This window comes from Theobroma cacao, chromosome 6, assembly GCF_000208745.1.
Source record: "Theobroma cacao cultivar B97-61/B2 chromosome 6, Criollo_cocoa_genome_V2, whole genome shotgun sequence".
Lineage (NCBI taxonomy): Eukaryota > Viridiplantae > Streptophyta > Magnoliopsida > Malvales > Malvaceae > Theobroma > Theobroma cacao.
Genome location: NC_030855.1, coordinates 22,701,910 through 22,725,046, shown reverse-complemented (window position 1 = coordinate 22,725,046; position 23,137 = coordinate 22,701,910). Strand labels below are relative to the sequence as shown.

Sequence of the window (23,137 nt, the reverse complement as noted above, 5' to 3'; positions counted from 1 at the left end):
CCCGTGGCCCTCTTTCTCTTTTTATTTACTCCATTTCTCTTCAAAATAATAGACAAAAAAAAAAAAAAACAGTAGCTTATTGCAATCTATGACTTCAGATGGCAGGACTGGGTAGTAACTCTCATTTTAATTTAAACATTGCTCGGCTTCCCAGTTTTCTTTGATATATTTATAGTAGTCATAAATGGCAAAAGGAAATTAAAACAAGAAATCTTTGAACACCCAATGATCCAAGTTTCTGGAGAGTTGGTTTAGACTGATAAGAATCTCCAAGTTTATAGTTAGAACTAGATTTTCCATGTTTCCTGCTTGATAGAGCAGTGACTGTGGAAGCCATATACAGCAACCCGGTTACAGCTTCTAGCCCCCACCCCATGAGTGTGAGAGTGAGATTTTAGTTATTCTTTTTGAATTTATCCTAATATAAACGAATAGTTATGCCTTATAATTATTTGAAAAGGATAAGCAGACAAATGGCACAGGACGAATCATCACTCCACCTCGGAGATACATACGTATATAGAGGAAGAGTAATCATCCTTAACGTCCCCCTTCTTTCCATTTTATTATTATTTTATTAATAGATATATGAAATCATCACCTTCTGGCTGCTGGGGAGGAATCAGTTGATCTTGTGTCTTTAATACAAAAAATGGGGAAGCAAGCGGGAGTAGCAGATTGTGGCTCATTTTGATTAAGAAATTTTCCCATGAGAATTGGAGGGGAAAGGAGAGAGTTTGATCCATGAACGTCATCAGAGAGTCAAGTCAGTCATGATTCATGGGTTGAAACTGGAATGAGAGCACGTGACAGTGACATTGATACTTGGTAAAAAAAAACTTGGAAGCAAAGGACTCCCCCTCTCTCCTTCCCTTGCCTTGGCTTATACAGAGATACCCTTCTCCTTTTTTTAGCTGCGAGTCAGATATGGAATCATCTGCTTGGGACCGAGCTATCGTGGATACAACCATTTTCTTTCATTATGTAGATTAGTTTCTAACTAAGATATTGGTTTTTTGAGAACAATTTCAGCTCTGCAACTCTAATTCTATGCCGAATGAGACTTTGAATCAAGAACCTTTTATTTTTTATATGCAGAAAATGATGGCTACAGCCCCCGCCCACAGGAACGGAATGAAGCTAATTTTATGTACTGTGTCTTAGTAACTTGTAAAGGGAGACTTCATCTTTAAACATAATTCAAAGCTATGAAGAGATGTTTTTCACTCATCAGGAAACTTTCAATCAAACATGGCACCGTTCAAAATGGGTACTCATATCAATCTAGTCAAATTACATAATGTTGGTAAGACATATGCTACCAACAAGAAGCCCAAAAATTCAACAAATTGGTTACTTTTTGGTCCCCCCTCCATTTCAAATTAACCTTAATTTTATGTACATTATAATGGAACAATTTGTATTGGGGACCAAAGAAAATCAAATAAAAAACTTTCTTCTGTTCTTTTATTTTTCTTTGTTCAAAATTCAAATATGAGTATAGTAGCATGTACATACATAAAAATAAAAAGGAATTTGCATGCCATGCTCAAACAAACGGACACACCACTTTATTGGCATCGTGTCCTGTTTTCAGAGATGTGTTTCTGAGTCCTGTCTGTAATAGATCTCACACCCCATTTTCTTTCTCTCTCATTCTCTCTCCAGTAGTATTGTAGTAGGAGAAATATACTAACACTTAAAAAAGCTTCACTCCCTCTTTCTTTAGATTCTCTCTAGTTCTCTGTTTATCTCTTTCTCTTTGTCCCAAGGGAAAACAAAAAGAAACCTCCGTTTCTTTCTCTGGGGTGTTTTTTCATTTCTTTGTGGGACTATCGTTTTCTTTTGAAAGAGAAACCCAGGGTTGTGAGTGAAGGAACATGTGAAGTGGGGTGGCAGACAAAGAGAGAGAACTAGATAGAAAGAAAGAGAGAGAGAGAGAGATCTATGGGGGGTTCTTAATGATAGCAACGGTTCATTTTGCTTTTTGGGATTTATCAGGTGAATGCAGTTAAAAACACCTTCTTTTATCCTTCTTTTTCTTCCTCCTTCTTCTTCAACATGTTCCTCTTTGCCTTATCTCTCTTTTTGCTTGCTCTTTGTTTGGACGTTGAAATCATGGGTTTTTAGTCCCCAGCTTTCTCTTTTTCTCTACTGCCCATTTTTTCAAAAGCTACAATCTTCGAGGGATTTAAAGCTACAGGATTGAAACTAGTGGATTTCTTTTAACTTGGTTTTTTGTGTTCTATGATTTGTTTTTGCATGTTTAAAGTTCTGGGTTTTCTTCCTTTAATCTCATGCATTGAAGTTGGAAACTTTTGGTGCGAAGAGCTCTTCTTTTTTCCTTGTGGAGTTAGATGGCAGTTCTGGGGTTTCAAGCTCGAATTTTTAGAAGTTTGCTTACTTGGCTTTCTAAGGTATTTCTGTTATTTACTTTGGTTTGTAATTGTAGGTCCATGTCTTTGAGTGTAAGAAAGCTAGCTTGATGGGAATTTTTCAAGTTTGTGGCTTGATAATCTCAAATGGCGTTGGTGGCCCTTGACAATGAATTCTTTGTTTTGAGGAAAGATCTGTGAGAGCTTCAAGGTAGTTAAGACAGTTTTGCTGAGTAATTAGTGGGATGTAAGGAATTTTGGTGCTTTTTTCGAAGAGCCATAATTAAGGAGAGATTTGGGCGGGCGAGATTAATGAAAATGCGTTATATTTTGGTTTGTTTCTTTAAGTCAAAAGAGATTCTGCAATCGAACATATTAATGCTCTGATCATGACCAGGGCTGTTCGAGATAGGATACTCAAGGATGCGAATGGTGATATTAGTGATCATCTACGCAACCACATTCATTTGACTAATTGTATCCACTTGAAGAACCATATGCATAAGCATAGCCCTATATTGGCAGACAGATCAATTATGAGGGACCTTATAGTCCTTCAAAGGTCACGCTCCCTCAGGGACCCTTCTGCCAGTCCTTCCTCTTGGCATTCACCTTCTGTTGTTGATTTGCTTTACAAGAAGGGTGATAAGGATGCTGTCCGGGAGGGGAGAAGGTCTGCAGGCGTTGAGAGGCAGAGGGATGGTAGGAGGCTTTCAATAAGCTCACCACCCATAGCTAATTTTGCAACTTCAAAAGTTGCTCCGGGTGAAGCTACTGTGGTCAATGAAGGAGTACCAGCAATAAGTGATCGTAGTAGCAAGAGTGGAGCTAGAGATAGTGGAAGGATTAAGAGAGAAGAATCTAGTTGGAGAAGTAATAGGACTGATCTTTTGGGTGAAAATAAGGAGCCTGTACAGGAGCAAGATGGTAATGGTTTGGCTCCTGATGCTATCTCTGGTAATTCTGGACTGAAAGACAGGAAGAGTAAAAAACTAAAGGGAAAGCATACACACAGTCTTCAAATGAAGACTCTCTCTGAGCGGTTAAATGACCTGCCCCTGGATAGTGACGATGTAGCATCTTCAAATGTCCACCTGCGTGGAAGGCATGTTAGGCCAGAGAAAATTGGTGAGGAACCTGAAGTCAGCATCCATGGTTATTCAAGTGGATTAAATAGGGTGAAAAGACGCAAGTTTCGAGGGGCAAGAAGAGCTCGGGCTGCTCCCTCTTCTAGAGAGGTTGGAGGTCAGAATGAGTTATCTGTGGCTTCTAATTCATTTGCTCAAGGTTCAGTGCATCCAAAGTATGGTATGGAAGAGGAAGAAAATGAATATGATGAGCGAAATGTCACAAGGGCCCCTAGAAATGGTTGTGGGATCCCCTGGAATTGGTCAAGAATTCATCACAGGGGTAAAACTATCCTTGACATTGCAGGAAGGAGTTTTTCCTGTGGTTTATCGGACTCGAGATTAAGGAAAGGTGGGGCAGTGTCCCATGGAAGAAATGTTCCCGAAATGCCTGTGGCATTTGATCAATCAAGCTCATCTGCAAAATCCGATGCAGAGGCACTGCCTCTTCTAATTGAGGCATCTGGATCTCAGTACAGCACAGAGAATGCTGGTTGGGTGAATGACTATTCAGGGGAGCTAGGTATATTTGCTGATAATTTATTGAAGCGCAATGTTGATTCTGACCTTGCTTCTGAAGCTAGATCTGGTGACCAACGCAAGTTAGGCGGGAACCACCATGGCAGGCACCAAAATCTGACGCAAAAATACATGCCAAGAACTTTTAGAGACCTTGTCGGACAAAATTTGGTATCACAAGCCCTTTCTAATGCTGTCATGAAAAGGAAGGTTGGATTTCTATATGTCTTTTATGGACCTCATGGAACAGGAAAAACTTCCTGTGCTCGGATATTTGCCAGAGCTTTAAATTGTCAGTCGCTTGAGCAGCCCAAACCTTGTGGCTTTTGCAATTCTTGTATTTCACATGACATGGGTAAGAGTCGAAACATAAGGGAAGTTGGTCCTGTCAGCAATTTTGACTTTGAGAGTATTATGGACCTACTTGATAATATGATCATCTCTCAACTGCCTTCACAGTACCGAGTTTTTATATTTGATGATTGTGATACTTTGTCCCCTGATTGTTGGAGTGCCATATCAAAGGTCATTGATCGAGTGCCAAGGCGTGTGGTTTTTATTCTTGTCAGCTCAAGTCTTGATATTCTGCCTCATATAATCATGTCCAGGTGTCAGAAATTCTTTTTCCCGAAACTGAAGGATGCAGATATCATTTATACTTTGCAGTGGATTGCATCCAGAGAGGACATTGAAATTGAGAAAGATGCACTAAAGCTGATTGCATCTAGATCAGACGGATCACTGAGGGATGCAGAGATGACGCTTGAACAGCTGAGTTTACTTGGGCAAAGAATCTCTGTTCCTTTGGTTCAGGAACTGGTGTGTTTTCATAACCTATTTAGAATATCAGTATAATATTTGATATCACCATGCATTGGTTAATATTTTTGGCTTTCAAAACTGTGCTCTTTTAAAATATGTGCTATGTATTGTTCGTTGCTTAATATGCTGATGAAGAAATGAGTTTCCTGATTGCCCATCCCCCTCTATTTTTCTCGACATTTTAGCTTCCTAAAGTAAATTTTAATCCTGAGTATTTTTTATATTTCTTCAAATAATTAATATGTTCATTGAATATTCCTGTTGAATTATGCTAGATGTTGTCCCTGTCTGTGGAAAATTTTGATTATTGTTGTTTAAAGGCCAAGTTTTCTAAAAGATAATATTCACTCGAATTTTTACTTTATTCTAATCCAATTGTTCTTTTATCATGTTGACTTGAGCTTTGAGACATGCTCATATAATTCTCTATATCACCATTTTGCTTTGTAATTTTGCATTTAGAAAACAAAAAGTTGGCTTTGGCTTGATTTATTATATTTTATTTAAATTATTTATTCGCATTATGAATCTTGATTCAATCTTGTTCTCATTGATAAGTGCAACTGTCTTGAATGGTAAAGCATGACAGTTCTTTTTCTGAACACTTTGTGGGCTGCAATATATAGTTTTTTTTCCCTTTATTTATGATTTTCTTATGATCAAAGTTACTCCTGCATTTGTTTTTTTTTTTTTGGTGGGATACTTCTAGTCCCTGTAAGGAGTGAACTCCTTTGTCCCCGAGTTGGGAAATATAACAAGAGAGAAGAAAAGATTTATGGTGAGAAGCTGACATTCTACATATGATTGCTCTAAATTTTGTGGATCTGATTCACAGGTTGGGCTTATCTCCGATGAAAAGCTGGTGGATCTTCTTGATCTAGCATTATCTGCAGACACAGTAAACACCGTAAAGAGTTTGAGGGTGATAATGGAAACTGGTGTGGAGCCTTTAGCTTTGATGTCGCAGCTTGCTACAGTGATAACTGATATTCTTGCTGGCAGTTATGATTTTAGTAAAGAAAGGCATAGAAGGAAGTTCTTTCGACGACAGCCATGTGAGTTTTAAAAGAGAAAAATCTTTATTCTGTTTGCGATAATGCTAAATAATTGGCTAAACCATCCATTTCCTCTTTAGTTCCGGTAATAATTGTAGATGCTCCCACTAAAGTTTCATATTTGGGAATATTACTTGGTGTAGCTCTTTTATTTATTTATTTATCTTTTAAAAATTGTTCCATTTTTTACATAGTTCAATCCTTTTCTGGCTCATCAACCATTTTCCTTGTGAAACATTGTGGCTCTTAGATTGCTGCCAAACCAAAAAATAAACAAACAAACTAATGAATAGACAAATACTTATTGCCTCTTTGTGTTTAAATATTTATTTTTCTCCTAAAACTGATAGAACAGATTTATGCAATCCAGTGTCCAAAGAAGATATGGAGAAACTACGCCAAGCTTTGAAAACATTGTCTGAGGCTGAAAAACAACTGAGGATGTCAAATGACAAATTAACATGGCTAACTGCTGCTTTGCTTCAGCTTGCTCCTGATCAGCAGTATATATTGCCTATTTCTTCTGCTGACACTAGTTCTCATCATAGCCCCTTGCCAAGTGATGTGGGGGGAAGAGATATAGCTAGGAAAGGTGGTGAGCTTGTTGGGCTGCATAGTAACACTAGAGGCTTGTCAACAAATGCTAGGTTGGAAAATCTCCATGCTGGAAGGTCAGGGGATTCTGAAACTGGTATCATTAAAGGTATAAATTTAGATAGGAAGAGACATGTTGTGGCTGGGATGGCTCCTCAACAAACATCCACAGTATCTGCTGATTTGATCAGGGTAACTGCGAGGCAGAATTTAGTCAAAAACCGTAAGGGAATTGAAGAAATTTGGTTGGAGGTGCTTGAGAAGATTCAACTTAGTAGTCTAAAAGAGTTTTTGTACCAAGAAGGAAAGCTGATCTCTGTCAGTTTTGGTGCAGGTACATCCTAGTGTGCATTATGCTCACTTTTGCATGCCTTTATCATACAGCTGTACCATACTTTAGATGAAAATTGTTGTCAACTGCTTACATAAATTACTATTTATGAGAAATTTTAGCAACTTGGAGCAGTAAAACCTGTTGGCCATTGGCATTTGATGGTTTATGGAATTTAATGAAGTTCATGGCAAAGGGCAAAATTGATTTTAAGTGTTCTTTCTCATCTAGATGGTAGCTTTGTGATCCACCATCCAAGTGTTGCATACTATTTAGACTCAAAATTTATTCCTTCTTTTACCTCTATTTACAAAGATTTCTTATTATTGGTGTCACCTTTAGCAACCAGACTTAGAATTGGTATTATAATCTTACTTGACATGATGGTTACAAAAATATTACTTTCTCTATGCTTAGTAATTGTAGGTATCTCCTTTTAATTGAGTGTTCTTTTCTTTCAGCTCCAACTGTACAGTTGATGTTCAGTTCACATATGACCAAATCTAAGGCAGAGAAATTTAGGGGGCATATTTTACAAGCATTTGAGTCTGTTCTTGGTTCTCCCATGACAATTGAAATTAGATGTGAAGTGAAGAAAGATGCCACTGGCTTTCAAGGACTTCTTGTTTTACCAGCTTCCAGGGATGGTCCATCTCAGATGATCATGGATCCAGAGTCTAGTTCTGGAAATAGGATGCCTAGGGCAGGATTTGATGATATTAGCAAAAGGGTTATGAGAGATAGAGATACTGGGGTCAGCTCTCAAGCTCAGCTGTTGCACCCTGAATCTCTTGAAGCAGGAAGGAGTGAAATTGTTGAAATTCCAGCTTCTCCAAGAGAAGCCAATGATAACGAACATGCTGACACCATAGAATCTAATAGAAGAGGTTCAAGGGTGGCAGATGCTGCAGCTTATAGGAAATCGACATTGGTGTCTAACTCAGGAGGAAGGAAACTTGGGGAGCTAAGTCAGAGTCAGAGCATTGTTAGAAGTAAGGTGTCCCTTGCACATGTAATTCAGCAGGCAGAAGGATGTCAGCGTAATGGATGGTCAAAACGCAAAGCAGTCTCCATTGCTGAAAAGCTTGAACAGGACAACCTGTATGTATATCTGGTGCCATTATAATTCTCCACTTATGTCAGTTTTTGTTTCATAGGTTGGAGTTGCTTGATAAATTGTTAATTTGCTTAATTTCTTGTTTTGTCATCAAAACTGTGGTAGGAATGTTAGGTAATCTTGTATATTTTCACATTTTTGAGGCCTGTTTCTCTTTGATCCCATGCAAGTCTAACCTAGCCCCTTGAACTTTAATTAATTATTGTTTCCTGAATATTATGATGAAAATTTAGAATAAATTGGAATATTAGTTGCTTTCTGCTGTCTTAAACCAAGATTTAACTTTATATTTGTAAATTTCAGGAGATTAGAACCTAGGTCGAGAAGTTTGCTTTGCTGGAAAGCATCCAGAGTAACTCGTCGGAAGGTAATTTATCTTATATCTAATCTTTTTAAATTAGCATTACTTAGATGAAAACAAGCGATTATTCATTCTAACCTTTTTCCCATTCTAATGTCATATAATTTTACTTTTGTGCATTAGTTTCAACAATACTATTTTATTATTTTTAAGATGTTTGCTTATGTTGTCTTCACCCACAGCTCTCACGCTTGAAAATTAGGACACGAAGACCGCATTCATTGTTGAAGCTTGTCTCCTGTGGAAAATGTCTCTCTTCTAAATCCCCAAGGTAGGACAAGAAAAATTTTGGATGGCTTTGAACGGTTGGTTGATGACTTAATTCATATTACATTTGTAATTAGCAATTTTCTTGCCGTTTACAAGGTCAATTCAATCTGTCAAATCTTTTTCCTTGAATAAATGTATAAGTTCTTTCCAATGAGAAAATGTAGGCAGAAATTAGATAGAGCAGCCATATTTTAGTGAATTTTATGTTTATGCAGTCCTTATCGTTGTTGGGCTTTCTTCCACTTCCATCAAAAAATTGATTGCAGCCTAATTTGGTTGGGTGTGGATTTGATGATCCACACTTGATTCTTTAGTATATGGTGGTGACTGGACAGATGACCCCAAGATATGCTTTCTAGATGTGGCCAATGGCTGTGTAGATGCTTTGAATTTGTTCTCATTGATTTCTTGCTAAACTGATGAAACTTGTGCATATGGTGCTCTCATTCTGGGATAAAGTCAGCATCACATTCTTCTTTTCTCAGTTTATCATCTTACATGCTTAACTACTATGGTTTCTCAACAAAGACTTCCTTCTGTCAATATAAATGAGGTGTCTATGTTCACCAACTGCCCTGAACTTTGTTTGAAGACCAAAGCTTGACTTGATATCAGTGATGGAAGTTTTGACAATGGTGTTGATTCTGGAATGCAACAGTTGAGGCACCACCACCCTGTGCATACCTTATGCCTTAACCCTCCATAGCCATAGGGAAACCTGGTTGGCTGGATCAGAGCTTGAGTAGAGAGTAGCACTGAATTAGAGCTTTTGAAAGAAGCCTCATTGTAATTGAAAATAACATATGTATTCATTAAATTTGTCGGACAATTGTTTAGTGTAGCTCCTTTTAGAAGTTTCGAGTTAAACCTTCTGATTTTGGCATCCAAAAGGCTGGTTTGGCTTTTACGGAAGTTACATATGGTGTGTCTTACTTAACCATAAGAGCATTAAAAAAGAGAAGCAAAGGCCCACACATTCCAAGGAAAGGGTTTACCCCTGAAACATAGCTAATTTGGGTCCAAAAAAGAGGAAAAGATAGCTCAATTTCTGAGCTACTAGTGAGTCCACGACCCAAAGTCACTAGCCTTTTGTGAAGACTTAAGGAGAACATCAGTCGTTTCAAGGTTCCAACTCTTTTGTTCAAGAAAATTCAGCTTCAACTCAAATAGTACAATGGTTCCCTAAATAGTACTACTTAATATTTGTGTTAATCATATTACATAGTGCAAGTTCTCATATTCTGCTTCAATTTTCCAATACCAACCACCAGTTCAAATGTATCATTCTTTTGACACTTGACAATGGTGTTTGAACCCAATGAGTCTAAAACTAGTAACTCGTATAAGAAAAATAGAAATAAACTATGGCTGCCTTTTCCGTGACGTTCACCCATTTAATTAGTACTAACATTTTTTGACTTGGCTGTCTACCACCATGACTATCATCAGTCTCAGCTTTGAATCTCCTTGAGGTCGGCTTGTTTGAACCCGGAAAATGGAAACCCTTTGCATCCCCTTTCCTTTCTTAATACCATTGCTTTGTATTTTTTTCCATACCAAATTATTCTCCACATCATAGCTATCATTGAACGAATGTTCTTACATTTCAAGTTCACACACAAAATCAATCTATTTAACATCATTTTTTCAACCTTACAAACATTGAACGAATCCTCCGATTAATCTCTGACTAAATTTGAATAACTAATCAAAGAAATACATTATAACATTAATACATATAATCATCCTCAATTCAAATAACTAAGCTCGGATCCATTTCAGTTCCTCTTTTTAATTTTTCAGTGTTCAAGACAATGAAGTAGGTTTAATTAAATCAACTGTTATTTTCAGCTTGTGTGATTAGGTAAAGCACCAGCGGCAGCAGTAGCAGCCGAAGGCAATGCGCAAAGCCCAAAGGTGAAGAATTGTAGCACTATTATACCAACAACCATAACCTGGTAATTTAAATAAACTATATTAAGGACTAGGGTTAGACAGTAACAAGGTAACTATGACTTAGAGTGCTCAATTATAGATTCAACTGTACTTTAATATACTAATTTAAGCTTGGTGTCGGTCCGCTGATGCATTGATCTTGACTTGATTATTGTTAGATTAATGTATGTTCATATGGTGTGCGGGTGGAAGATTTGGATTATGTATAGTCAATGTTTATATATATATTTTTACGTCATACGTTTCACGCCATTTTCCTTTCTTCAGCTACCAATTCAATTGTCTAAGCAGAGATATCATTCTTATTGTATGCTTCTAATTTTTTTAGATGTCATCCTAATCAGTCTGTTCAAATAAGGATTGCACTAAGTACTAATATTTAGTACAAGATGGAAGATGTTACGTTGTTTCGTATGTACGTATATAATTTGGATTAAACCCATCATGGGATGATTGAGAAAGTCCAAAGCGGAAACCATGATCGTTTTAAATTTATTTTATTGGATTTTTTTTTTTTTTTAGATTTTGGGAAACAGCACGTAAACTGGTGTGTTTTGTCATGGTCAAAGCAATACCCGTCTTTGTCTTTGACTTTTTTTAATTTTTTGCATGTAATGGATTGACCGCACCCTACGTGGCGTGATCGCAACCGGGCAATAATTTGTTGGGTTTCTGACGGAAGGCAAAGGCACCACGTGGCTTCAAACCTGCGGTCTAGGGTAAACGCTACGGAGTGAACACGTGGAGAAGTGTTATTCAACGAATGCGGTTTGGGCCAGCTGTATCCTGGATCGACACGTAGCACTTGATTGCAAGATTCCCGTGAATTTTTATTTTCCGTATTTTTTTTGTTTCTTTTCATTCAAGCTAAAAAATCAAAAGAGACTTTGTTTACGTTTTTGGTGGGATATTTATAAACGAAAAGATCAAGACAAGGGGTTGAATTTGATTTCGTTTTTTCCAATATGATGGTGAACTCATAACGCGTATTGCTACCTTTGTCAACACTTAATTTGTTTTTAATATTGAAAATATATGTTTAGATTGTGTTTTCACGAGGAGAACAAGAAACATAAAATAAAATGACAACATGTGTTCTTTGTTAATTTATTCAAATTAATTCCTTTAATTTACAAATCAAATAATTACTGAAGTAATCATACAATTCCAATTTCTTATCCATCCAAACAACTAAAACAACACGAAAATTTACAAGCACATTTGTGTGATGTTTTATATTTGGAGACAACAATTCATTTCTCCTTTTTATCATAACCAAGAACAATGTGAGCTTGACATGTGGTTAGGGGAAAGTGCATGCCATTTGATCAAAGGCACCGACTACATTAATTTACCGTAGGTAACAATGTGTTGCAAGCTCAACCTTAGGAAAAGGATTATCTACCTCAAAATATTGGTGTAATCAAAGCATTTTAGTAGGTTTCAAGTACAAGAAGGCGGTCCAACTTCAAATAGCAATCAATTATGATTATTGTAAACTACAGCTAGTTCTCTCGAGCCATCTGTGAAACCCAACATTTAACAATTTCATTTAGCAAATGCGATTTGTGACCGACCAAACAAACCAATGTTTAATTTGTATTTTTTTTTTGGAGCGAAAAAATTACATATAGAAACGTGGAGGACTAGGAATAACTCATTAATTATGTGCCATGCATGCTGGTCAAAGGATACACTGTACGTCGCGTAGTGTAGACGAAGGCGGCCCTGCCCCTGGCTAGGCTGGCTGCCTGTCTTGAATTTCTTGGCGGGGCAAGGCAAATTGCAATGTCCTTGGAACCCAATGAACCCAAAAAAACTGAAATAGACGTTAAGCCAACACGAGCTGCTTTCGTGGATTCCAACACCAACCGGCTGTTCAGCTTAGTGGGACTGTCTTTTTCATTATTGATTCCCCTCCCAATTAACCTCCCTATTACTAGTTCAATTTTCTCTTTCTTTGGGGGTTACCTTTGAAGTTTGGTTAAGAGGACAGGGACAAAATCACCGAACTAGAAAATATCAATTAATAGAAATTTAGAATGACAGATTGACATATTATCCTCAAGCCAACCAAGACAGTTTTCCTTATCGGGGTCTTAATAGAAAAGCCAAGGTCATCTTCAAGAATGAGATTTCCATTCTTCCATTCCATGTGACCATATATCTTCACCATGCTCATTGATATATTCTACTGTTAAGTTTGGTATTGCTGGTAAGGAGGCCCATCTAGCCGAAAGAATATGATGATGGGTAGGCAGGTAACAGTTGCTGCAACCCTTGCATTTGAAAGTCATCTCCACAAAACTTTCCACTTCCCTGTTTTTTAAAGCCATACTTACAATCCCATTTAATTTCAAAAAGAAAACACAAAGTTGATGTCATGTCCCATTTCAATTTTCTCTTGCCCATTTTCACTTTGATTTCAAAATTACTCCAAAATCCCAAAAGGGTTCCTGCATTTGGCATGAAAAGTGAAATATACGAGGAATTATTGTGATGATAAAACCTTAGTACTGATGGATTTTCATTGGACTCTCCAAAGAGCTTTTGTCGACTAAGGACATGCCCTCTTTTCGAACTTCTTGTTGTCCGTTTGTTTCCAGTGTTGGATTTGCTTTTCACCTTCAAGGTCAACTTTGCTAAATTGTGTTTTTGGGAAAACGTTTTTTAGTCAAAGTGGGAAATTTCTCCCCCTTTCTCTTGCCAGATGGGATGGGATGTTGGCAGCTACAAAGGCTAGAGGTAAACCTCTTCTGGTAATGACTTCCCAATTCCACGCGCCCAAAAGTCGCGTGGGGCCAGTGGCTCTTTTTTGGGGTCAACTCTCTTCAAGCAAAATCTCATGTCCATTTTTTTGCTTTATTTTAAGTGAAAGGAACTGTAATCATACTCTTCCAGCAGTGATTGCATATTACATATAAACAACCCTATTTTTTTTTTTTTAAAGAATAGAGTAAAATTTGTAATTGGTAGCAGCAATAGTTTATTTTACCTCAAGAGTAAAATTGGTAATCCATGAGAACTTGCCAAATGGACAACAAGATTGAAGAACAAAAACTCCTAGAAAGGATCCCAAGAAGTCTAACCAGACAAAGTGACCTTCACCTTGCCTTAAGTCTGAAACCCCTAAAAAGTCCAACAGCTGGAAAAATTTAATCGCCTCTAGATGGCCGTCCTGTCGGGTTTACAAACAGGTAAGGTAACCAAAGCTGTACGTATATATAAAACCATTCTCTCTCTTTCTTTGCACAGTTGAGTAGAAGAAAAGAGAAACGAAACGAATGGACAGGAATCTGGATAATTATCCGTCAAAGCCATACAAGTCATTTTCACAGCAGCTGCATTGAACTTCCTAGAGAGAGAAAGCCAAAAACAATGAAAAGAAGAGAGGGAAAGAAGGTGAAGAAAGGGCGAAATATATATAAAATATTGAAGTCTTTCAAGGGAAATTCACTTCCTTTTTCCTTTCTCTCTGCCTAACCGCGGATACGGTTCTAGCACAATTCATCCCCCTCTTAAAAGGAATACCAAAATTTTTGTTTCCTTTCACTTGTATAACAAGAAGCTTTTTATTTTTTTGGGGTTAAAAGACCAAATCTTGTTATGATTTATATACAACATCCTTTGAAGATTCAACCAACAACCCAAAACTAGAATAAGGCTGAAAAAATCTTCGGTATTCTTTGGTTGTATCGTTTTCATTTCTTTGGCTTTTCATTTTATTTGTTTGCTGCAGATCTAATTCTGTTTTAGCCAGAGTTGGTTCTCTTAAAGACCCTTGTTTTAGAATTCAGCTTTGGAGTTTTCAACCATGGCTACAGCAGCAATATTCTCTTCCCTAAGGAGGAGAAGATCGCCGTCTCTAGAGGCTTTCTTGGCTCCCGTTGACTTAACAGAAGTAACTCTCGTTCAAACCCTGGCAGCCATCTCTTCTGAGCTTGTTTCTTCCTTTTCCAACAACGTTTTCTTCTTTCAGCGAAGAAATTCTCGATCTTTGGTTCGAAAGATTGAAATTTTCGTTGTTTTCTTGGAGTATTTGAGGGATTCAGGATCAGGGTCCATGTCAAGCCTGCCTTCAACAGCCATTTTGTGCTTTAAGGAGCTCTATTTGTTGCTTTATAGGTCAAAGATAGTACTTGATTATTGTGCTCAATCCAGTAAGTTGTGGCTTTTGCTTCAAAACCATTCAATATCAGGCCATTTCCATGATTTGAATCAAGAAATTTCTACGCTTTTGGATGTTTTTCCTATAAATGATGTTCAATTGAGCGATGATGTTAGGGAACAAGTTGAGTTGTTGCAAAAGCAGGCTAGGAAGACAAAATTGTATGTTGATAAAAGTGATGAGAATTTAAGGGTTAGGTTCTTTTCTTTTCTTAATGAGTTTGAGAATGGGAGCATACCAAATCATGTGGACTTGAGGTTGTTTTTTGTGGAGAGGTTGGGGATTAGGGATGCCAAAAGTTGCAGGTGTGAAATTGAGTTTTTGGAGGAGCAGATTGTGAATCACGAGGGAGATATTGAGCCCACGGCTTCTGTGCTGAATGGATTTGTTGCTATTACCCGATATTGTAGATTTTTGCTATTTGGTTTTGAGGAAGATGAGGTGCAGTTGGCTTTTGGAAATCAGAAGAAGCCGAGAAAGGGGTTGATTACTCGGGAGATTGCGGATACGTTTTTAACTATTCCTAAGGACTTTTGTTGTCCGATATCATTGGATTTGATGAGAGATCCGGTGATAATCTCAACCGGACAGACTTATGATCGGAGTTCAATAACTAGGTGGATGGAGGAAGGGCATTGTACTTGTCCAAAGACAGGGCAAATGCTCATTCATACTCGCCTCGTTCCTAACCGAGCTTTGAGGAACTTGATCATACAGTGGTGTACTGCTCATGGAATTCCATATGATCCTGCGGAGACCACAGATGCATCTGCAGAGTCCTTTGCTGCAGCTTTGCCAATCAAAGCAGCAACTGAAGCCAACAGAGCAACAGCATCCCATCTAATTCAACATCTAGCAAATGGATCTCAGGGAGCTCAGACTATTGCTGCTCGTGAGATTCGCTTGTTGGCTAAAACAGGAAAGGAAAACCGTGCTTTTATTGCAGAGGCTGGGGCAATACCACACTTACGGAAGTTGCTGTCGTCTTCAAACCCTGTTGCTCAAGAGAATTCTGTTACTGCAATGCTGAATTTATCCATTTATGATAAAAACAAAAGTCGAATTATGGATGAGGAAGGTTGTCTAAGATCAATTGTTGAAGTCTTGAGGCTTGGTCTCACAACAGAGGCCAGGGAAAATGCTGCAGCGACATTATTCAGCCTCTCTGCAGTTCATGACTATAAGAAGAGAATAGCAGATGAGGGAGGGGCAGTTGAAGCCTTAGCTGGGTTGTTGAGAGTGGGGACCCCAAGAGGAAAGAAGGATGCTGTGACTGCTTTGTTTAATCTGTCCACTCACACCGAAAATTGTGCGAGAATGATAGAGGCCAGAGCTGTTACAGCACTTGTAGGAGCTTTGGGAAACGAAGGGGTTGCAGAGGAAGCAGCAGGTGCATTGGCCTTAATTGTTAGGCAGCCAATTGGGGCTGAAGCAGTTGGGAAGGAAGAAATGGCAGTAGCAGGGTTAGTAGCAATGATGCGATGTGGAACACCAAGAGGGAAAGAGAATGCAGTTGCAGCATTGCTTGAGTTGTGCCGGAGTGGTGGGTCTGCTGCAACTGAAAGAGTGCTTAAGGCCCCTTCATTGGCTGGTTTGCTGCAGACCCTGTTGTTTACGGGTACGAAGCGGGCAAGAAGAAAGGCTGCATCACTAGCTAGAGTGTTTCAGAGGTGTGAGAATCCACCCTTGCATTTTGGTGGATTGGGTGTTGGATATGCATTTGCAGGCAACTCAACTACAAATAGGGATTCAAGTTTCGCGGATGATGTATCGGTGCCTATGTCTATCTCAGTGCCTGTTTTGTAATGGTAACATCACCTTGTGGTGTTGTCCTCCTTGCTTATATAAGTTCCCATTTTTGTTGGTAATATATTTACAAATTCTTTCATTGAAATTTCAGATAATGAGAACAAGAACTTATAGAAATGAGATACCGGATCTGTTCTTGGAGAATGGTAGAAAGTGTTACTGGCCATTAGTTTGATCTTATATATGTAATGTCCAGTGGTTTACAACATAATGATGCAATAATACTGAAAAATACTGTTACAAGTTCATGACGATTAGCACTTAAAGTGCCTGCAATTTACATTCTGCTTACTAGTTTCATGCGTCAAACACTCGGGCCATGTGGAACTTAGAAATTGTTTATTTTGACTGTTCCAATTCCCTAGAGTACGGGGATTCTTATCATCAAACAGGAATCATTCTATAATTTTTATTTGTGGCTTGTTTTGTACTAATCCCATTACTGACCCTTAATTATGGGAGTATCTTTTCTTAACTGATAACTTCGGGCTTATGTTGAGTTGTTGCTGGTTAACTGCGTTACACGGTGGACGGGAGGATTCAGGAGAGTGGAGCGGGAGGTAGTCATGGCTCATTGAAGAAAAGGAAGTATTGACTTGTGATTTTTCTCCCTACTGTTGCGGCAAACAAGTAGGTTAATACGTAAGAAGATATTGAAGTAGTTCTCTGGATTTCTGTTTAATATAGGACTCAACAAAGCTTTATTCCAAAATCTTGTTTACTCCTTGCAGTGGGTTGTCTGAGTTTGTAGCTGTGGATTCTTCTACTGAAGGAGAGAAAAGATTGGCTCCTAAACCTCCAAGCTTCTGCTGAAAATTGGCCATTTATTTGATTGAGTTTGTAACCTCTTGCTTTAAGCTTTATTACGTCACTTGGACTAGATTCATACCGGCATCATCTCTTTTTCTCTTCAATATTCTGACAAAGAAATCCAAGGAAACTTCATTTTTTTATACAGAATGAATATTGGAGTATGAGTCAGAAGGTCGATTCTATTTGCTCCAAACTCACATGCCCATTAAGGAAGCATCTATAAAGCTAATTGAGTCAAGAAAGCCATGGTTTGATCAGATGTTGTGTTACCTCAAAGCCATAAGAATAAGGCATCTCAGCTTTTATTTAACTCTGTAAGAATTACTTTATGAAGATTCTGAGGAACGGCACCAAGATATTTCAACAATGGGGAACTTTCTGGAGATCAAAGTAGTGGTTGCCTTTGCAAGTGATGTAAGATTAGACTAGTGCTTTTTCTTCTTTCAAGTAATAGCTTCCATCACTTAGTGTGGCAAAATTTATTTGTGACATTAAGGTTAAACCAATGGCTTTGCTCCCCTAGATTCTTATTGCTGATACATGTCATCACGCATCATTGTACTGATATTGCGTGGAAAATACTTCCACTTGAGAAGGGTAACGCTATACATTTCTCCATTCATTCATTTTTCTTCCTTTATCTCTAAACACACAGACACACACACAAAAGGACACTGCTTTTTTGAATCAACTATTTGAAGAAGGTTATCTATACAAGCAGAACTGAAGTCCCAGGTAAAAAATCTGCTAGATGGGATTTTTTAGCATGTAAGATGGTTTTCTTGTAAATATAAATTTTGGTAATGGTCTTATGTAGTGGGGTATGCCTTCTCCATCAGCCGTAAGTGGATGACCAAGTTGGCAACTTACTTTGAAAACAATTGGAGTCTGTCTGCAACTCTGCATATAAGCTTGAGATTAAAAAATGAGGTAGAAGTTGAGCTTATCTAAAGTGGAATGATAGCAGGTGGTCGGTAATTATGGTAATCAGACATCAATGATTCTTAAATTTCAGGTATTAGTTATTCTATATAATCTGTTCCACTGCTTTATTCTCTTTTCTTCATTTTCTATTGCTAGAAATACCCCAGCTTCACTACTAACTCAAACATGGGGAAGGAATGGGTGGGAGCAAACAAACAGGAGGGAAAAAAAAAATTAGAGAAAAACAAAAGGTTCAACTTGAACAATTTGGGTCCCAATAGCTATTGATACCAACTACCCATTAGAAATATTGGAAAGAGATTGAAAATTGCATTTCCTGACAGCAATGAAACAAATGCAAGTGCTACATTGTACATTTGATGAGTGTTCATTTACAAGGAGATTCATTAATTTAATATGGCTCGTAAACCAATCATAACCACTTTAGCCTGGAAGAAATATTGTGTGGTTTTGGGGGCAGGTTCATCTCTTTTACCTTATGGGACAGTGTTTATTGATGAATGTAGTGCCTTTTCCCTCATGAAAATGAAATATTTTGGTGCACTTTTACCAATAGAATTTGTAGTTGGAAACGAACTTAAAAGCGTATATTAATTATAAATTATACATAATTGATTTATTTATAATTACATTGTCATCAGTATCTATCATTTTATTAATGTGATCGCTATATGAATTATTTTCATAGCTGATTTACTTGCTTCTATACGCATTTAGAATTTTTCTTTGTACCCTTTTGTTCAATTACGCTGCTGTAATCAATTGAGATGGTCAGCATTCAGGAAGAAATGGCAAAGATTGAATATTCTTTCTTTCTAGAAAATGCTCTAAATGTTTTAAGATTTCACCCGCAACACAAGTTAAAAGGGTACTAACGTGAAACACTTGAAAGAAAAAACCTACAGTCAAGTAATTCCCTTTAACTAGGCAGGAGCTGCCAACTAAGTTGTCAGGTACAAATTGGGGTTTGTTTCTTCATGGCGAAGCAAATCCAGAAATTGCAGAGAGCATTGGACCAGCGCCATTCAACATTAACCTAAGCATCTTCCAATGCCAAAAGAAAGTCTGTCCATTCTTTATTGTTCAAGGAAAATTTCTGGCCCAGACCAAGCAGCAGACAGGGCACAGGGTACAGCCAATTTCTTTGATTTGCCTGACTTGGTTTGGCGTTGTTGACTTGGCAGGGAGTCTTGGACCACCCTGCTTCTGACTGTCCTTGCAACTTGGGTTTGGTGCCTCAACTACTTCTTGGAACGAGTGGGCGGATGGTGTTTAACAGTAAGGTCAGGGAACTACCGTAATAAAGTGAGTCTAAGAAGGAAATCAAAGAGGTCATCCTGCTTCTTCTGATGCTGCAATAGTTTTATAGGATCCAAAGACATAGATTGCTGGTGAAGAGCCCACAGAGTGCAATAAAAATATAATAGTCAAAACACATTGAGTGCTGAGTTTGGATTTGCAGTAGAAATTTTCCAACTAGGCTGCCGTTTGCCATAGCAAATTAAATATAGTGGTCATCACTCATCAGGTCACCATTGTGGCTTTGTGGAAAGTCATCTTCTAGTTGGTTTTATTATTAATTAAGAGGATTGCCTTTTCACTGTTGAAGCCGGCAATCCCTGTGATTGGACTTAACTGTTTCCTTAGAATAACATTTGAGCTATAGTAAGTACCAGGAAAAGCTTGGTTCTCAGCGGGTATGGGTAAATTAACCTTTCATAAGCTTTTTTTTTCTCAGAAAAAACATAGCATCTCGTAACTAAAAATATTGTATTTTTAATACAATATCATGTCTAAACATCCTTATCTTATATTAAACTGCAAAGAGATGAGTGACTACTTGGAAAGCAAATCCGTTGTCGTCCAGTGGCTAGGATGTCTGGCTTTCACCCAGGAGACCCGGGTTCGATCCCCGGCAACGGAAAGTTTTGCAGACTCTTTTATTATTGGATGCCTTCCCTCTGGGAAGCCCCAGATCAGAGCCCATGTAGCGAGTTATGTATTTTTGAACCCACCAACTCTAAGAACTAAGCCCAGGTAGCTCTGATTCTGTAATGGCATGAATCACCTTCTGTTCTAAAGGTTGTTTTTGTTTTTTTTTCCAACATTAACAGTCCAAGTGCATGGCACCTTCTGAACTTCCGTTGACAGGAGTCGAAGTCACGCTATGACCACAATGAGATGAAGTCCTGGATATTTGTCTCCTGATATGGAATAGCTCAATCATCACATGAAAGCAGCGGGGGCGTTAATCAATTTTTATTGGCAATCAAAAATGAAGAAAAATAATACATAAAATATAAATAATTAAATATAATATACAAAATTAATAATTTTTTTATATAATAACTATTGTTTAAAGATTAAATACACAAAAATAATTTTTTTTCAATTAAATATAAAACATAAAACACATAAAAAATATCTTATATAATTAAAATTAATAAAAAATATTATATTGATGAAATTTTAAACAACAATCAATAATGTAACGTTACAATTCATATTTAAAAATTACATAATAATTTTTTTAATTTTTAAAAAATAAAATCATTGAGAATACATAATAAAAAAAAAAGAAAAAATATGACAAGTAAAAGATAGAACTATACAACAAAAAAGAAAAAAGAAAAATATAATTGATGATTCATGAAAATTTAAAAAAGAAAATCTATAAAAACTTATGATCAAATAGAATAGAATTGAAAAGAAATAAATAACAACAACAATAATAATAATAATAATAATAATAGTAGAAATAGAAAGATGAAAAAATTTTGCCTATTTGTAATTTCACAATACAAGGACAAAAGAGAAGAAAAAGACAAAAAGAAAGAGATGGAAAGAGGTGTGAAGAAATTTAAAAGGAAAAAAATAAAAAATTAGAGAAAAATTAAAATGATTTATAAAATTATTTTATTATTTTATATTTGTATTAATAATTTAATAAAAAACTATTTTAAGGATCCATTAAAATATATATAACATATTGTATTAATAATTTAATAAAAATTATTTTGAGATATATTAAAAATATATTTTATATAAAAAATTTTAAAATTTTGGAATACCGTTCACAAGGGAGGCTCCGCCCCTTCACGAAAGGGATTTGATACGGAAGGAGAAGTTTGGATAGACCAAAGCCGGAAGATGCATGCATGCATTTACTCATGAAAAAGGCAGAGGGGGATCAGCCCATTGATGTAATTGGCAGTTGTGTCGAGAATGTCAAAGGGTTGCGAATTGGTGTTTGTAGTGTGATTTCACAAGGTGTCCCAAGGGACCACCAAGGAGTCATAAAAGGCACTTTCTCTCACAGTATAGGAATAGGAGACTCAAATTTTGCTGAATTCCAAGCCATTCACCAAGATTCAGATTCTTCGTTGCTTCTCCATGAGCCTCAACCTTCAACCCGAAAATTGAGAGTGACTCTTCTAACGCCATTTTTGGACTACTGATCACAACGAGGTCCCTTGGCGTATGAAGCTTATCTCATTGAAACTCTCACCAAAAGAATAAGTATGGTCACTTCCAATCAAATTAGTGGTGAATTCAATACAGTGGCAGATGGTTTGGCCAAAGCTGCTGTTTTAAGAGTTGATAATTTCAATACTTTCTTTGTCTTTTCTGATCGGGGTTCCTTATCTCCTCATGTTGATAGGTCCATTTAGGCATGCTGGTTTATGTAGAAACAGAGTTCTTTTTATTCCTCAGGACTGTGAGTTGTTGTGACATTAACTTGAATAATGCAATGTCACTGTTTCTTTTGTAAGCACATTAAACCACTTCTGATGCTAAGCCAATCCTCGAATACGAGGATTCTTTTGTCTTTAGCTGTAAAGCTTATGTCTCCTTTGTGAGACTTTATAAATAAATTTATCTTTCAAAAAAGAAAAATCCAACAAGAATGGCAACGATGAGAAGAGAAACGGGAGTTGAACGTTTCTACAGCTACTTCAATGCCAATTATTCTATCAGGACCGAGGTGAAGAAACAACTGCTACTTAAAAGATTCCTTCTCTGTAAGCCAAGCATGCATGGGCAAATGACTTGGGAGCCATTAAAAGCTCTCTAAGTTCATATTCATCAACGTCTAGGTGTGAGCAACAAGTTTAATTACTCCATGAATTGCTTGTTGACTGAAATTTGCCTTAAGCTTATGTTATCTTTATCATCCCAAAGATTAATTAGATTAATATTACAAAAAAGGTTAGTACGTTTGGTTCACGGAATAGACAAAAATAAAATAAAATAACTATTACGTGGAAATAGAATGAGATGAGAATATAATAGAATAGGTATTACGTAGTTTGGTATAATGAATGAAATAGGACATGAATAATTATTATGATTTATTGCAGTGTTTGGTTGGTAACAATAACTTTAGAATAAGAAAAGAATAGAAAATAAAAAGATAAAAATATCTTTTATTATATATATGATTATTTTATTTTATCTTATTTTTAAATATTAATATTTTATTTATAATCTAATAATTAATATTAAAAAATACTAATATTTTATTCATAATTTAAATGTTATTATGATTATTTATTTTTAAATTATTTTATTTTTAAACATTAATAATGTATAATTTATTTAAAAATATTAAAAATCGATAGTTTAAATATTAATATTTTATTTATACTTTAATCATTAATATTAAATGTTATTATGATTATTTATTTTTATTTCAATTTATTTTTTAAATATTAATAATTTATATTTTATTTATAATATTAATAATTTATCATTTAAATATTAATATTTTATTTATAATTTAAATTTTATTATGATTATTTATTTTTATTTAATTTTATCTTTTAAATATTAATAATTTATATTTTTTAAATATTAATAATTGATTATTTAAGT

General features: G+C 36.5%; 2 protein-coding genes and 1 non-coding gene across 3 annotated transcripts; all 3 read left to right on the top strand.

Moving 5' to 3' along the window:
- On the top strand, positions 1,685–8,971 carry LOC18596633 (protein STICHEL-like 3). Its single transcript, XM_007025238.2, has 7 exons — positions 1,685–2,001; positions 2,453–4,840; positions 5,679–5,898; positions 6,269–6,826; positions 7,285–7,924; positions 8,244–8,307; positions 8,484–8,971. The coding sequence occupies exons 2-7, from the start codon at positions 2,765–2,767 to the stop codon at positions 8,574–8,576; spliced, it is 3,651 nt and encodes a 1,216-aa protein (XP_007025300.2). The 5' UTR covers positions 1,685–2,001; positions 2,453–2,764; the 3' UTR covers positions 8,577–8,971.
- LOC18596632 (U-box domain-containing protein 17) lies at positions 13,775–16,752 on the top strand. The gene has a single exon (XM_007025237.2). The coding sequence runs from the start codon at positions 14,342–14,344 to the stop codon at positions 16,499–16,501; it is 2,160 nt and encodes a 719-aa protein (XP_007025299.2). The 5' UTR covers positions 13,775–14,341; the 3' UTR covers positions 16,502–16,752.
- Positions 20,115–20,186, top strand: TRNAE-UUC. The gene has a single exon. It is a non-coding gene; the product is annotated as a tRNA-Glu (tRNA).